The following is a 15,311-nucleotide window of genomic DNA, read 5'->3' as shown; positions in this document are numbered from 1 at the left end:
CTCTAATTCTTACTGCTCTATTCATTCTGAGGACCTGTGCTTCTACAATTCTTTTTAACATGAGCTTATTTATTGCTGTAATGATCCTTTGCAGGTTTCTTGTAAAAATAAGGGTTTAAAAACCTGGTATAGCCAAAAATTAAATAAAAAAATAAATCAGAGAAGTAAAAAATTAGGATGAAATTCAAAATACAATAACTGCCCTATTCTTTTTTTCCAGAAACATCACGAGCCATGTTGTAAACCATGGATAATCAATCCATTATATCTGATTTTATGCTTTTTGACTTCACAGAGACAGAAGAATTGCAGATGTTTTATTTCTTTGTTTTCACTGTATTGTACTTGGCAACTCTGACAGGGAATCTCCTAATAATCTCTGCAATACTTTGTGACCATCATCTCCACAATCCTATGTACTTCTTCCTGATGAACCTGGCCATCCAAGACCTTGGTGCCATTTCTGTCATTGTCCCTAAATCCATAGCCAATATACTCATGAAGACGAGACATATTTCTTATTTTGGATGTGTTTTTCAAGTTTTCTTTTTTGCTTTTTTCATGGGATCTGATTTTTGGATCCTCACAGTCATGGCTTATGATCGCTATGTTGCAATTTGCAATCCATTACATTATGAAACAATAATGAACAAACAAGCCTGCATTTATATAATTCTTGCTGTGTGGGTCAGTAGCCTTCTTAATGCATTGCTGAATGCTTGTTTTACCTTCACAAGTCCTTTTTGTTCCAATACTATCAATCAGATTTTCTGTGAAATCCCACAGTTACTTAAACTGACCTGTATGGACTTAAATCAAAATGAAATCAAATTAATTGTGATCATTTGTATCTTAGGCATAGGTTGTTTTTTCTTTATTCTTATTACCTATGTGTCTGTTTTCAATGCTGTTCTGAAAATTCCCTCAAAGGAAGGAAGGAAAAAAGCCTTCTCCACTTGCTTACCCCATCTGTTTGTTGTTTCAATATTTCTTCTATCTGCATTAACTGCATATATGAAGCCACCCTCCAGTGTACAGGATTTATCAACAACTGTACTGTATTGTTTTATTCCCCCTTTACTGAATCCTCTCATCTATAGTATGAGAAACAAGGACATCAGGTTTGCCCTGTCAAAACTATTAAAACCAGGGAAACTTTCCTAGAAAATAGCTGGTGGATTTATTTTTTTATATAAACCTATTTTTCTGCTCTGAGGAAGAGCAACGTATCCAGATAGCTCAATATGAAGTCGTACCAAACAAAAGTAACATTTCTTAAGAAATTTAGATGAATAGAAAGTGTCTTAGAATGATATGTTTTTATCATTATTTATTTAGTTTTATGTTACAGTCATATTAATGTGTGATGCATGTTCCATATTTTGATATGACCTTACAGCTATTCAGCAATAATTGCTATTGCCATCACCTACCAAAAAAAAGCTTGTAGAGTCTTCTTGCTGTTACTGCAGTGTAGCAAGATTGTATGAGTCTTTTGTTAAATTTGTAACCAAAAGTTTACAGAATAAGAAGCTGGAGATGAAATGCAACGAATCACTGGGACTTTGGGTTACCTTGCAGACTGTATAGTTGCAGCCAGCCCTAGTGAAGAAATGCATCTCATCTTAAGAAAAAAATTCTACTCAAGAACTTGAATGCAGATAGTCCTTTACTTACAACTAGTTGTTCTAATTATCAACCTATGTGCAAAAAGAGACCTACAACCTGGTTCTAAAATTTTGACAGTTGCCCTCCCCCCATAGTCATGTGACTATGTTCTGGATGCTTGGCAACATGACATCACCTGAGTTGATGACTGAGTTTTACAATGGTCTAGCTCAGGGGTAGGCAACCTTAGCTCTTTTATGACTCGTGGACTTCAACTCCCAGAATTCCTGAGCCAGACATGCTGAGGGTAAAGGGAGAGGTTTCCAAGCTGAGCCATGCTGGCTCAGGAATTCTGGGAGTTGAAGTCCACGAGTCATAAAAGAGCCAAGGTTGCCTACCCTTGATCTAGCTGAAAAATCATTGTAAATGGTTAACTTAATGGGTTAGCTTAATAGCCACAGTATTTACTTAAAAACTGCTGCAAAAAAGTTATAAATTTGAGTTGCTTACATGATTGACTTGGTTTACAGCCGTCATGACGTACAACCACAATGAAAATCTTCATGACACTTATAGTCAAGGACTATCTGTCAGACGCAAGGAACCAGAATGAGACTGAAAGTTGATCAGAGCGATTTGCCTATTTACAAGAATTTAGTAAAACAACTGCACTTACTATAGAATAACTAGCTAAGCAATACACGGTTCAGAAAGGGTCTGCTTTCCACCACTTCCTCTCTTTCAGGGATTCCAAGATAGAGTCTTTTAACTGCTCCCCCTACTTCAGCTGCAGATTCCACCACACTGTCTCTGTAGCTTAGACACATTAGTTTTTCTTATACCTGGCAATTCAGTTCTTACTTTTCAGAAACCTTTTCCAGGGGCAAATTAAAAGGATTGCAGTTTTAATCTCCTACTTCTTTACAAATCACATGTTGGATGGGGGAAGGGTTAGGGTATCATCGTATTGTGAAACTTTGCTCACTCAGACTGCTTCCCTAAGGGGTGGCTTCAATTTCAATTACTTTAGTATCTGAATGAACACTTGAAGCATGTGGAGAATTTATGTTTATGTTCTTTCTTATAAATGTGAAGTAGAGTTTCAGGAGTTAACCTATTTTGCAATGATAATCTCAAAGAATTTTGTGGCTGGTTTGTCAAATCTCCAGGAACTTCTATCCTGGGTGAGTTGTGGGTGCTCCGTCACTGGAAGTTTTAAAGAAGAGATTGGGCAACCATTTGTCTGAAATGTATACAGTCTCCTGCTTAAGCAGGGGGTTGAATTAGAATACCTCCAAGGTATCTTCCAACTTTATTATTCTGTTATTCTTCTATTCCAATATCACTGAATTAGATACAGCCAGTACAAATTTCATTTTTTGTTCAAACATGCTAATAAATGGAGGAAAATCAGCTATAAAAGGTTCAAATTATCTACTAAATCCCCCCCCTGATATTTTTCTCAGAACTCTTATATTTTCTATAAAGACAAAAGGTAAAGGTTCCCCCTGCTAGTCGTTCCCAACTCTAGGGGCTGGTGCTCATCTCTGTTTCAAAGCCGAAGAGCCAGTGGTTGTCTGAGGACGTCTCTGTGGTCATGTGGCCAGCATGACTAGACGCCAAAGGTGCACGGAATGCTGTTACCTTCCCACCGCAGTGGTCCCTATTTTTCTACTTGCATTTTTTTACATGTTTTCAAACTGCTAGGTTGGCAGAAGCTGGGACAAGTAACAGGCGCTCACTCTGTTACATGGCACTCGGGATTCGATCCACCAAACTGCCGACCTTCTGATCGACAAGCTCAGCCTCCTAACCCACTGAGCCACCGTGTCCCTTTTATATTTTCTCTAGAAAACACTATATTATAATCGCCCAGAAGATACCAATTTTCATATGAAAATTTCAGAGGTTTATCCATATTTTTTATAAAATGCTGTTTTATCTTCATTTAGGATATAAAAGAAGGTTTTAAGCCCCTGTAGACTAACTTCCACCAGACATATCTGCCATAGTTAATACTCCTGAAGGAGGTGGTTCATGTAGAAATTATCTGATCTCTTTAGAAATCTCTCTAATAGAGGCAGAATGTATGTTGATCTGATGTCCTTGTAGAACTGACAGTGCAATAGGACATATGAGGTATTTTCAACTTCCCCATTGCCACATGGACACATTCGCTCAGATATTGGGGTTTTATCATACCTGCCCTGCAGGAGTGCTGATGGGAAGATATTAAGTTTGGCTTTAAAAATGCTACATTCCTCTTAGGAAAAGTCAGGTCTTTGAGATACCTTGCTGGTTCCCACATACCTAATTTAATTTGATTTCTGTTGTGGAGAAATACCCTGCTAATTTCAAGCTGGAACTATGTATCTCTTATTCTATTGGTAACCACTTGCTTGGCTTAATAAAAGCCTAGGGATATTAAAAACAGTGGGAAAAGTCCATAGAAAGCCAGCTTATGCTCTATCACTTGTTTCTAGTGAGAGGGAAATATGTCTATCAGGACTAAAGGGATCAAGCTCTCTAGGAAGAATTGAATTTTTAACCAGTAAATTATCATCATCTTCCAGGCCCTTATCTGAATTTGAGGCATTCCTGTCACAATTCTAAACTGGGTATTTGATATCCTGTTAGGTGCAGCTAAATGGATCACAGGAATTTTGTTTGTATGGTTTCCAAAGACTTTTCTTTAAAAAAAAAATTGTTTTGTCCCATAGACAATTTATATCAGTGCTTTAGCCTTGAATAGTTTTATGGCTGCAGAGACCTTAATTGTCCTCCGCCTGTGTAAAAAAAGTGTTTAATAGCATTTGAGGAACTAAGGATGATTGCATTGTGTGGACCACATGTGCTTTCCAAATACCTTTCCTATGGAAAACCATCCCAAGGTACTTGAATATATTGACCTGTTCTAGATTGTGTCCTTCTGCACTCCAAGAATATTGAATATCTCTTTTAGCAAAAACTAGGATTTCCAATTGATCAAAATTGAGGATCAGATTATTTTGTCTACAATATTTTAACAAACCTATAATATTTTATATCTTTTTTTTCCTAATATTTATTTATTTCATGAAATTTCTATATTTCCCATCTCAGTTAAATGATTCTGGGTGGCTTACAAACAACAAAACAAATCAGTATAAATATATGGCTAGAAGTACAATAAAAACAGAATTAAGAACAAGAATAAATTTACAAGTTAAAAGTGAAAATTAAAATTAAACATTTCAGAAATCTAAAAAGTTAACAAGACAGAGGGAGGGCCCTCAAGCCATCCCCAGTGTTGCATCCAGGGCTTTTTTTGTCATAGAACGCTCAGAACAGAGTTCTGGCACCTTTTTTGGATGGAACCTTATAGGGTAGGCAAGGCGGGTTGTATGACATGTGTGAGTTCCGGCACCTTTTTCTTTTACAAAAAAAAAAAACCACTGGTTGCATCACATTCTTAGGCTCCATGCTAATTGGCAGAGCCAGGTCATTCTTCTGGAAAACTCAAAGGTTAGACTTGATGCACCACTGGGTCTTTTTTCTGTTGTCACTTTTTAACATTTCTATGTTAAAATAAAAAAGGTGAGGGGTTTTGCCTCACCTCTGAGACAAAATGTTCCAAAGGGTGGGGACAACAGCAGAAAAGGATGTCCTTCTAGATCTCACCAGTCAAAATTATTTGACTAATGGGATTCACAGCCTGCTATCTTTGCTTAACTGAATGGAATGGGTTATGTAATTAGGATGATGGCTCCTAATGGCTCCTCAGTTATCCTGGTCCCATGCCATGAATAGCTTTAAAGGTAATAAGCAACACCTCGAATTGGACTCAGAAACAAACTGGAACTTAATGCAACTCCTATCACAGAGGTATTATATCTGACACCGTAGAGGCACCCAGAACTGTTTATACTGATTCATTCTACATCAGTTCTATATATGTTCTTCGGGTAGATAAATTACATTTGTCAGGAAAAAGTATTATTTTATCTTACTATTTTAATTGTGATTATTTTAATTGCAGTTACATCTGTAGTATCAATCCTCAGTCTAGTAATAAAATGGTGTTGTAGAACCTGATATTATTTTCATCCTGATGAAGTATACAAGAACATTCCTTGGAACATTTCATAATTTTGCAAACTGTCTGTTGATGCTTAAAGGTAAAGGTTCCCCCACACATGCATGCTAGTCATTTCCAACTCTAGGGGCCAATGCTCATCTCTGTTTCAAAGCCAAAGAGCCAGGGGTTGTCCGAGGACATCTCCATGGTCATGTGGCCGGCATGACTAGACGCCAAAGGTGCATGGAACGCTGTTACCTTCCCACCATAGTGGCCCCTATTTTTCTACTTGCATTTTTATGTGCTTTCGAACTGCTAGGTTGGCAGAAGCTGGGACGAGTAACAGGTACTCACTCTGTTACGCGGAACTCGGGATTCGACCCACCAAACTGCCGACCTTCTGATTGACAAGCTCAGCATCCTAACCCACTGAGCCACTGCATCCCATTGATGCTATAGGCCTTATCAATCTCATCTTCTCCCCAACTGAGGAATCCATATAGAGACTTAACAATATTTTCCCTAATCTCTCCACTTTCTTCTGGATTTGCTCTAATTTTTAAATAAAATTCTTAGCACTAGCACTGATGATGTTATCTAATTTTGGTAATGAAACATCTGCAAGAAAACAGCCAAGCTCAGAGAGCACCTAGGATCCCTCCCATTTTTTTTCTCCTATGTTTCAATAATGCCAAATTGTCTAAACCCTTTTCCATTTCTCTATTTATAACCTCTGACTTATTTTCCAAAATTTTCACTTTGTCAGTAATTTATTTTAAATCTGCAGCCAATTGCCTTACAGAACCTTCATTTTTCTTCACTTCTTCTTCTATATCTTTTTTCATCCCTGCAAATCCTTCTTCCATATCTTTTTTTTAACTAATCCAGTCATCTTTTTAAAGCAAATTCTTCAAATAATTTCTGCAATGGCTAAAAAAATGCCATTATCAGAAATTTGTTCTAGTGAATCCCTGTATTCTCCAGCCTTATTACCGTAGCTTTTCTTGTGGTTGCTTGCTAAGAAAGTGAAAGTATGTCAGTTATTTTCTTGCTTCATTTTTTCTGCTTTATTTTTTATCTATTTTGAGTCTTTTAGTCTCACTTAGCTGTGGGTAGTTACATACAAACAGTCAAGCTCATATTATTTTTACCGTCTTATTCACAGAGAAATCTGATCTGTTATTAGAGTTTACTATTTTCAAATACACTTCCATCAAAGAAAAATAATCCAGTTTTTATTACCAAAATCACTGTTATTTTTTTCACATTTGAAACTTTCTAATATCATAATCCTGTCAAGCTTTTTGCTTTCAAAATACTTTTAAGATATTTTCCCCTCTCATTGTTGCTCACTTAAACTGTAAAGCAATTGAATCAGTCGATTAAGAAGATGAGCTTTTTTGTCAGCCAAATTTCTTAAAAAGTAACACAGCAATTTAGGTCATGTTTTTAAATCCTACCAAGCTCCTCTCGATCAACCCAAAAAACTAAATTCCTGCAGGCATTTTGCAAGGAGCAGCTCTTCCATACCACAAATGGATAACTACATTTTCTCCTGCATCTATAGACATTTTCTATCAGCAGAACCAACTCCTGAGTGCTATACTTTCTCTGCCATTCATAGAAGCATCTAACTAGATATCCAGAAGCCAAGCTTGAATGGCATGGATATGTACACTATGATAAAATTAAAAATCATTGTATTACATATTGATACTATGGAATAAACATAAACCCAGGTTCTGCCAAAATATATCTTTAGGGATCTTAACTCAAGAATATGTTATAAAAGAAAAATGTCAGATAAAGATAAATAGTTGATGTACTGGGACCTATTGGAAAATTGTCAAGAGAAATTTAAAATGAGAACAAGTTAACAATTAATAGCAGGATATGCTTGTTAATATTTTTCATATTTACAATTGAAGTATTGTAAGATTAAAGATTAAAATTGATAAAAAGATTTATAGTATGGAACAAAGTAAGTCAGAATTTGAAATACATTTTTTCCTCTCCCCATTGGAAATCAATTAAAGAAGATCCCAAATCCAAAATCTAGGAAGGAGAGGTAGGGAAAGAATGCTTAGAACAAAATTTTGGATCTAATAGTTTGAACAGAGCTCTCTTTATGTCTTTGTTTCTCATGCTGTAAACCAGTGGATTTAGAATGGGTGGGACAAGGGAATATGTAATGGTCAACATTATATCCAGATCAGATGGGGAATTTGAGGGAAGCTTCATGTATGTGAGTATTCCTGTGGACATTAACACAGAGACAACAATGAGATGGGGAAGACAAGTGGACAAGGCTTTTTGTCTTCCCTGGGCAGATGGTATTCTAAACACTGCACTCAGGATCTTTATGTAACTTACCAAAATGAAGATAAATAAACCTAATACTATAATAATACTGAAGGCAAGAATTTCAACTTCACCTTGATTGAAATCTGAGCAAGTGAGCTTTAATAATTGTGGGATCTCACAGAAGAACTGATTGACAGTATCATAGCAAAAAGGAACTGTAAATGTGCCAACTGCATGTAGGATTCCAAAGAAAAAACCAACGACCCATACACTAGCAATCATCTGAGCACATGTTCTCCTGTCCATCACCATTTCATACTGCAAGGGACTGCAAATAGCCACATATCGGTCATATGCCATAACTGTGAGAAGAAAGAAATCAGATGTCAAAAATGAAACAAAAAGGAGAGCTTGAGAAATACAACCAGAATAAGAAATACTTCTGGTATTCATGAGAGAATTTGCTATAGATTTAGGCATAATGGCTGAAACAGAAGCAAGATCCAGAATAGCCAGGTTCATCAGAAAAAAGTACATGGGAATGTGCAGATGATGGTCAAATGTTATAGCTGAGATAATGAGAAGATTTGCTGTTGTAGTTGCCAAGTAGAAGGCTAGAAATACAAAAGAATGTAGAATTTGAAGTTCCCTAATGGCTGAGAATTCCAGAAGCAGGAATGAAGGCACAGATGTTTGGTTATGCACAAAGAGTTTCATACTCATTAGTAAGATGATTATACCATCTGAAAAAAAGAGAAAATAATTAAAAGTACAATTGGGGCCACTTTTAAAAAAAGAATTATTTCTCTAGCTATTCACAAAATGTAATGCTCAATTTGTACCCTTATGCTTCAGTATCAAATTATCTTCCATTGTATATTCATTTTTGAATAAATAAAAAGCATTAATGTGTCTTTGCAACTTTATTTATAACTACTGTCTCATTACAATAAAAATCAGAAAGTAATAAAATAACTGAACTGAAATAAGAAAAAATTGAAACATTCCATTTCCTGCACAATTGTGATCTTTGTAATTATAGATAAATGACAGCATGGCATCTGCAGAACTCTTCACCTTGATATACATTCTGATATTATCTACTGGTTTAGAATGACAGCCTTTCCATCCCTGCCCATATTAGCTAAAAAAGATCCAAACACCCCAAGACTGCTTATGTCTTAATTGAAAGTTTAATATAATAACCTAATCAACATAACAGAAAAAAGTAAATGCCTCAAATAGCCAGTAATTTGTGATTATTACAACTTATATCCATTATTAACTTACTATTTTTACTTTGTGCCTCAGTTTATTTCTGATGTTCTTCTTCCACCAATAGTTTTAAATGAACTAGACAATAGTATGGCTATTTATACACATTTTACTGCTTATGCATTAGATAAATGAGAAAATTGCCTATTCTCTTGGGAAACAGACATCATGGAAATGCCTGAAGAGTGAAACATTATTTAGAAGTATACAAAAACACAGCAAAGAGGCTGGGTCAAGGTGAATAAACACAACTGCAGTACATCTCATTATATTGATATGTTCCAGTAATAGTTGGCTCATTTCTTCTGTTTTGGGCAAAAGATTAATTATTCTTTTTGTTAAGTATTGGGATCACTGAGACATTGACAAGGCGGTGGTGAAAAGCAACACAATGTTTATAGGTTAATACAGAAGTTGCATTAACTGCCGCTTAACTTCTATTTACACAGATCACTGCTAGGTGGCGGCCAATGGAATTAAAGCAGTATTTCCTGCTTAAAACACAAGCTAACAATTCTGCAGACAGGCAGTTTGGAGTTTAAACAGACACAGCACTTAGCTATTAATAACAGTTCCCCAGTAATTTACAATAATACATAACACCCCTTCCCCCTAAATAGTTCATAATGTCAAGTATTGAATGTAGTCCTACAAATACTTTGGTGGCCTCCACGACCGTTCTGAATGTCTCGGGACTGCTGGAGGTCCAAGGTCTACCTGCTTACCTGCCATGCTGAGCAGACCGGTACTTTGGGACCCACTCACTGCGGGTAGACCCATTTCTCTTTGGCTGGTCTGTCTGGGTAGACCTGAGCCAATGTCCATTGGTGGAACAGCTTCAGCTGAGCTGGAAGTCGGAGCCATCTCCTGAATTCACTCACTGGGTGCAGTCTCTGCTTTCAGGGGTGAACAATATGAAAACAAACAAAACATCAAGTCTTATAGATAAATGTGAATACCACAAAAGAAAGATGCAAAATAAGTTTTAGGATAATTTAAAGCAGATTGCACCCTTACATGGAAAAGGAGGTGCCAGTTATTTAAGTCAGTTTTAGAAAAAGTGATGAGCATAAGATTATTTCTGTTGCACACTGGATAATTGAGAAACCAAAGTTACCAAAATGATGTGAACATGTGCTTCATTGATTATAAAAAGGCTTTTGTTTATGCCAATCACATTAAATAAACTGGTTCTAAGTTGGCAAAGAAGTGATAGAAGGCTGTACACTCTCTCATTGTCAAGTGGTCACTAAGAAGCAATACTGATATGATGGTGAAATATGAGAGAGAAAGAGTGAACAAGAGAGCGAGATAGTGAGAGAACAAGAGAGCGAGAGGCCCAAGGTCATCCAGCTGACTTTGTACACCTATTTGGCAATATGTACAATTAAACCATTTTATTAGCCTCTAATACTCTGAATTTATAGAAGTAAAATAGCATTACTATTAGTAAATATTTACATAGTACGGATGAGCCTGGTTCTTGGAAAGAATACAAGATTTTGATTTGTGTTAAATTACATTCTGAAAATTTGGTATTTTTTTATTTCTGATGAGCTTTGGGTATATTGCATGTGGAAAATTGTGAAAAGACTTCTTCTTCTTCTTCTTCTTCTTCTTCTTCTTCTTCTTCTTCTTCTTCTTCTTCTTCTTCTTCTTCTTCTTCTTCTTCTTCTTCTTCTTCTTCTTCTTCTTCTTCTTCTGGAAAGTGCATCAGAATCAAAAGAAACCTGCTTTGAAAGGTAGTGTAAAATATGACTGGTAGATGATAGATAATAGACAGAAACACAGATAATAAACAGTACAACTATTACTGACTTCCTCAGACAAATGAGTTTAAATGTCAGGTTTCTGAATGTATTCTCAGAAATACATTTCCTTTTTCCTTTTTCTGTTACATTACTATAAAGAAATACAAGTGAAGAAATTTCAATATTGCAATAAATATACAATAATTAATTACAGCTACTAATAAAATATGGATTAACTTTATAATAATTTTTACTTAATATGAAAGATCTGCCTTTGTTTAACATTCCCTGGACAGCTGAAAAAATGACTCCCAGTCTTTCTAATTAGTCTCCAAAAGTCCTTGAAAAGATGTTTGGTATAGATAAAATTAAAATGTTTATATTACAATTATATTTTAATGTTTTATAATTGTATAATTCCTATTTATAGGAACATATAATAAAATATAGAAAAATTAAAGAGCCCTGGAATGTAAAACATCTATCTGTAAAACATCTTGACCATCAAATTGATAATAAAAATAATATGTTATATGGAGAAAGAAGCCATAATTTATGTTGGATAATATTAAAGAAAGCTAATTGAAATTATTAACTTATAATTTCATCCTATATAATATTGGTAGAAAAAAAATGAGAAAGAGGATTATAACAAGTTTCAAAGGGATGTGTATACATTGAAGTATTAGTCCATTTGGTGGGATTTCCTAAATATTTCCTAAATTTAGGGAGATCATTAAGATCTCTAACATACCATTCCTAGCAACATCAGAATAATATTTTTATATTATTGTTTGAAGAAGAAAATGCAAATTTTAAAAAATAAAGGTATGATCAAAATTATGCTCCTGCCTTCAAGAACATACACTGTATATCCTGAAAATAGAAGATAAGTATTCCAATTTTAGTTCTGTAGAATTTTTCTTTTACAAAGTAAGCAGTGACAGCTGCAGTATATAAAATACAGTACCTATATGATAGGGAAATAGATATAATATTCCTTTTAATGTAATTTCAAAATATTTTACCCTACTCATATAAGAGACATTTGTCCTCAGTGTTACTCCATAGATTTCATGAAGTAAAATTGAAATATTATTTTCAATATGAATTTCTAAACAGTGCATGAAAATCAACAATCAGGTTTGGTTATATTATATCTTTTCTTAGTTGAGTAGTAGTATTCCAGTCTGTTTCTTATTAATGGGATGGTTTTTGTGGCAGTCCAAATTTTAATTACCAATTGCTTTGATTACAATGTGAATATCATCATAAAGGATTGCAGCAAAAACTGATATTTCTCCCAATCCTGAAACTAATTTTTTTTTTAAAAAAAACCCTTTTTTGTGGTTAAAAATTGGTAGTGTAAGACATACATTGGAAATTTTTGAATTAAAATGAAAGTAAAGAAAGTGCAAGCACCAGGAAACATCAAAGAAAGTAAATGACATCTTTATCATAAATGGGAATGGTATATGACCAATTATGCTATAAGGTAGCAAAATGTCAGTGCCAATTCTCAAGTAGAATTCAGGATGGGAGGCTTTATAAAGTTATGGAAATTTATATAGAAATGAGAAAAATAATTTGGCATGTTTCTTTTAATGAAGCACTGACCTCCAAAATTCAGTTTAGATTTCTTATTTTATTAATTAATTAATGAGGTGCTATCCCATAGAGTAGACTTTTATCTGAAAGAAGCCTAACATTTTCATAGCAACAGATGAAACACTCTTAACAGGATCTGATGAATGTCCTGTATCAATATCTATGCCTCTGAATAGTATTTCATAGATTCCTTCCTCATTCCCACCACTTGTATTTTTATTTATTTGTTTTGGAGAGGGGGTTGAATGTGCAGGCAATCTGAAATAAGATGAGTTCAAAATAAAACAATTGTCCTTCTATTCTTTTTCCCCAGAAACATTATGTACCAAATAATAAATTATGGATAATCAATCCAGTATATCTGAATTTATGCTCTTTGACTTCTCAGAAGTAGGAAAACAGCTTTACTTTGGTATTTTCAGTGTATTGTACTAGGCAATTATGACAGGGAATCTCCTCATCATCTCTGCAATACTTTGTGACCATCATCTCCACAATCCCATGTGCTTCTTCCTGATGAACTTCGCCATCCAAGACCTTGGTGCCATTTCTGTCATTGTCCCTAAATCCATAGCCAATATACTCATGAACACAAGACATACATTTCTTATTTTGGATGTGTTTTTCAAGTTTTCTTTTTTGCCTTCTTCATGGGATCTGGTTTTTGGATCCTCACAGTCATGGATTATGATTGTTATGTTGTCATCTGCAAGCCATTACACTATGAAAAAATGATGAATAAACAAGCCTGCATTTTCATGGTTCTTGTTGTATGGGTTAACAGTGTTCTTAATGCATTGTTGCATACCTGTTTTACCTTTGTAGCTCCTTTTTGCTCAAACATAATTGATCAGTTTTTTCAGTGAAATCCCACAGCTTCTTGAAAACACTTGTACAGACTTAAATCAAAATGAATGGGTTGCTTTTTCTTTATCCTAATAACTTATGTGTCTGTTTTCAGTGTTGTAATGAAAATTCCTTCCAAGAAAGGAAGGCAAAAGGCCTTCTCCACTTGCTTACCTCATTTTATTGTTGTTTCCATATATCTCCTGTCTGCATTGATTAAATATATGAAGCCACCCACTGATATACAGGATGTAGCAACAACTATACTATATTGCTTTATCCCACCTCTGTTGAATCCCATCATTTATAGTATGAGGAACCAGGACATCAGGTTTGCCTTGTCAAAAGTTTTAAAGATGGAGAACTTTCCTAGAAAATATTTTTGATTTTTTTTCATTGTGAACAACAGGTATTTATCATCATGGACTAATATGAACTTCAAACACCAGGGCCCTATAAAGCTAGATCTTATTCTTCATTCCTCAGACATGATAAATTTGTTTTGTCTGAAACTGGTCAAAATGGAGACACTTGCCTGATGCCGTGATGCAGATACATTTTAACTAAATTAATAGTGTTTAATCACTCTTTCATCATTCTGAATTTTGAAGTTTTATATATACTGTTTTTATATTATAACATTTTATTGTACATCACCCAAAGTCCCTCTTTGAGAAAGATAGATGGTTCAAAAGTGTGAAAAATAAATAAATAAAATAAACAGAAAAAGTACCCTATATGCAAATACATCAAATCTTCATAGAAAATCTTTATTGTGGTCATAGATTAGCATAAGAAAGTTTGGACACAAACGATTAAAAAGCATAATAATGCATTAGAGACTAAAATAATACAATAAAATAATAATATAAAAGAAAATAATACAATAAAATGATAATATAAAACAAAATTATATATAATACACACAGAGCATAAAATAAAACATACACGACAGGCTCCATTAGCATCCGGTCTCCATTTACCAGAGCTGAAATTTACAGTCATTCTACAAAATAGCAGGGTCAATGTGATCTAAAGCACAAGGGAAGATTGCTCCATAGGATGAACACATTACAAAGAAGGCATCTGTTCTGGGTTCCACTGTGACATTATTTCATATAAGGGAGCCTGAAAAGATGGATGGATGGATGGATGGATGGATGGATGGATGGATGGATGGCTGGATGGATGGGTGGATGGGTAGATAGATAGATAGATAGATAGATAGATAGATAGATAGATAGAACTATAATTAATATCAGAAAGGATATATTAGTCCATTTCCCAAAGCTCCAATATTTCTAGAAATTAATTTAGGGAGATTACCACCACATCATTCCTAGCAACATCAAAATAACATTTTTAAATTATTGTTTGAAAAAGAAAGTATAAAATAAAAGTATGATCAAATTATGCTTCTGCCTTTAAGAATATATATTGTATAGCCTGAAAATGAAAATCAGTATTCCAATTTAGATCTATAGATTTTTGATCTATAGAATTTTATTTTTAAAATGGAAGCACTGACAGCTGTAATATATAAACTACAATACATAAAAATTAGGAAATTGACTATAATATAATAATTAAATGTCAAAATATTTTACCTTACCATATGAGACATTTGTTCTTAATAATGATATATATATTATGAATAATATTGAAATATTATTCGCAATGTAAACATTTAAACATTTGAAATATTAAATATTTAAATTAAATATCAAATATTAAAATATTTGAAAATCAGCCAAGAGTATATCTATTCTTACTCAACTATTTGTATTTAAATCTGGTTTTTTTTGTTAATGGCATAGTTTTGATGGAAGTACTATTTATACTTGCTTTGATTAAAATGTGAC

At 34.2% G+C, this 15,311-nt stretch overlaps 2 protein-coding genes and 1 pseudogene across 3 annotated transcripts; 2 read left to right on the top strand and 1 right to left on the bottom strand.

Annotated features, from left to right (window-relative positions):
* Positions 1 to 246: 246 nt before the first annotated feature.
* Positions 247 to 1,164, top strand: LOC308678738 (olfactory receptor 14J1-like; the record flags this gene model as incomplete). Its single annotated transcript, XM_081345970.1, has 1 exon — positions 247 to 1,164. The coding sequence occupies one exon, from the start codon at positions 247 to 249 to the stop codon at positions 1,162 to 1,164; it is 918 nt and encodes a 305-aa protein (XP_081202096.1).
* A 6,556-nt stretch (positions 1,165 to 7,720) lies between these two features.
* On the bottom strand, positions 7,721 to 8,686 carry LOC308678737 (olfactory receptor 14A16-like; the record flags this gene model as incomplete). Its single annotated transcript, XM_081345969.1, has 1 exon — positions 7,721 to 8,686. The coding sequence occupies one exon, from the start codon at positions 8,684 to 8,686 to the stop codon at positions 7,721 to 7,723; it is 966 nt and encodes a 321-aa protein (XP_081202095.1).
* A 4,256-nt stretch (positions 8,687 to 12,942) lies between these two features.
* Positions 12,943 to 13,835, top strand: LOC308677227 (olfactory receptor 14J1-like; annotated as a pseudogene). The gene has a single exon. The product of its transcript is annotated as an olfactory receptor 14J1-like (transcript).
* The last annotated feature ends 1,476 nt before the right edge of the window (positions 13,836 to 15,311 follow it).

This window comes from Vipera berus, assembly GCF_964194415.1.
Source record: "Vipera berus genome assembly, chromosome: Z".
NCBI classification, from domain to species: domain Eukaryota; kingdom Metazoa; phylum Chordata; class Lepidosauria; order Squamata; family Viperidae; genus Vipera; species Vipera berus.
This window is presented reverse-complemented; position numbering and strand designations above follow the sequence as displayed.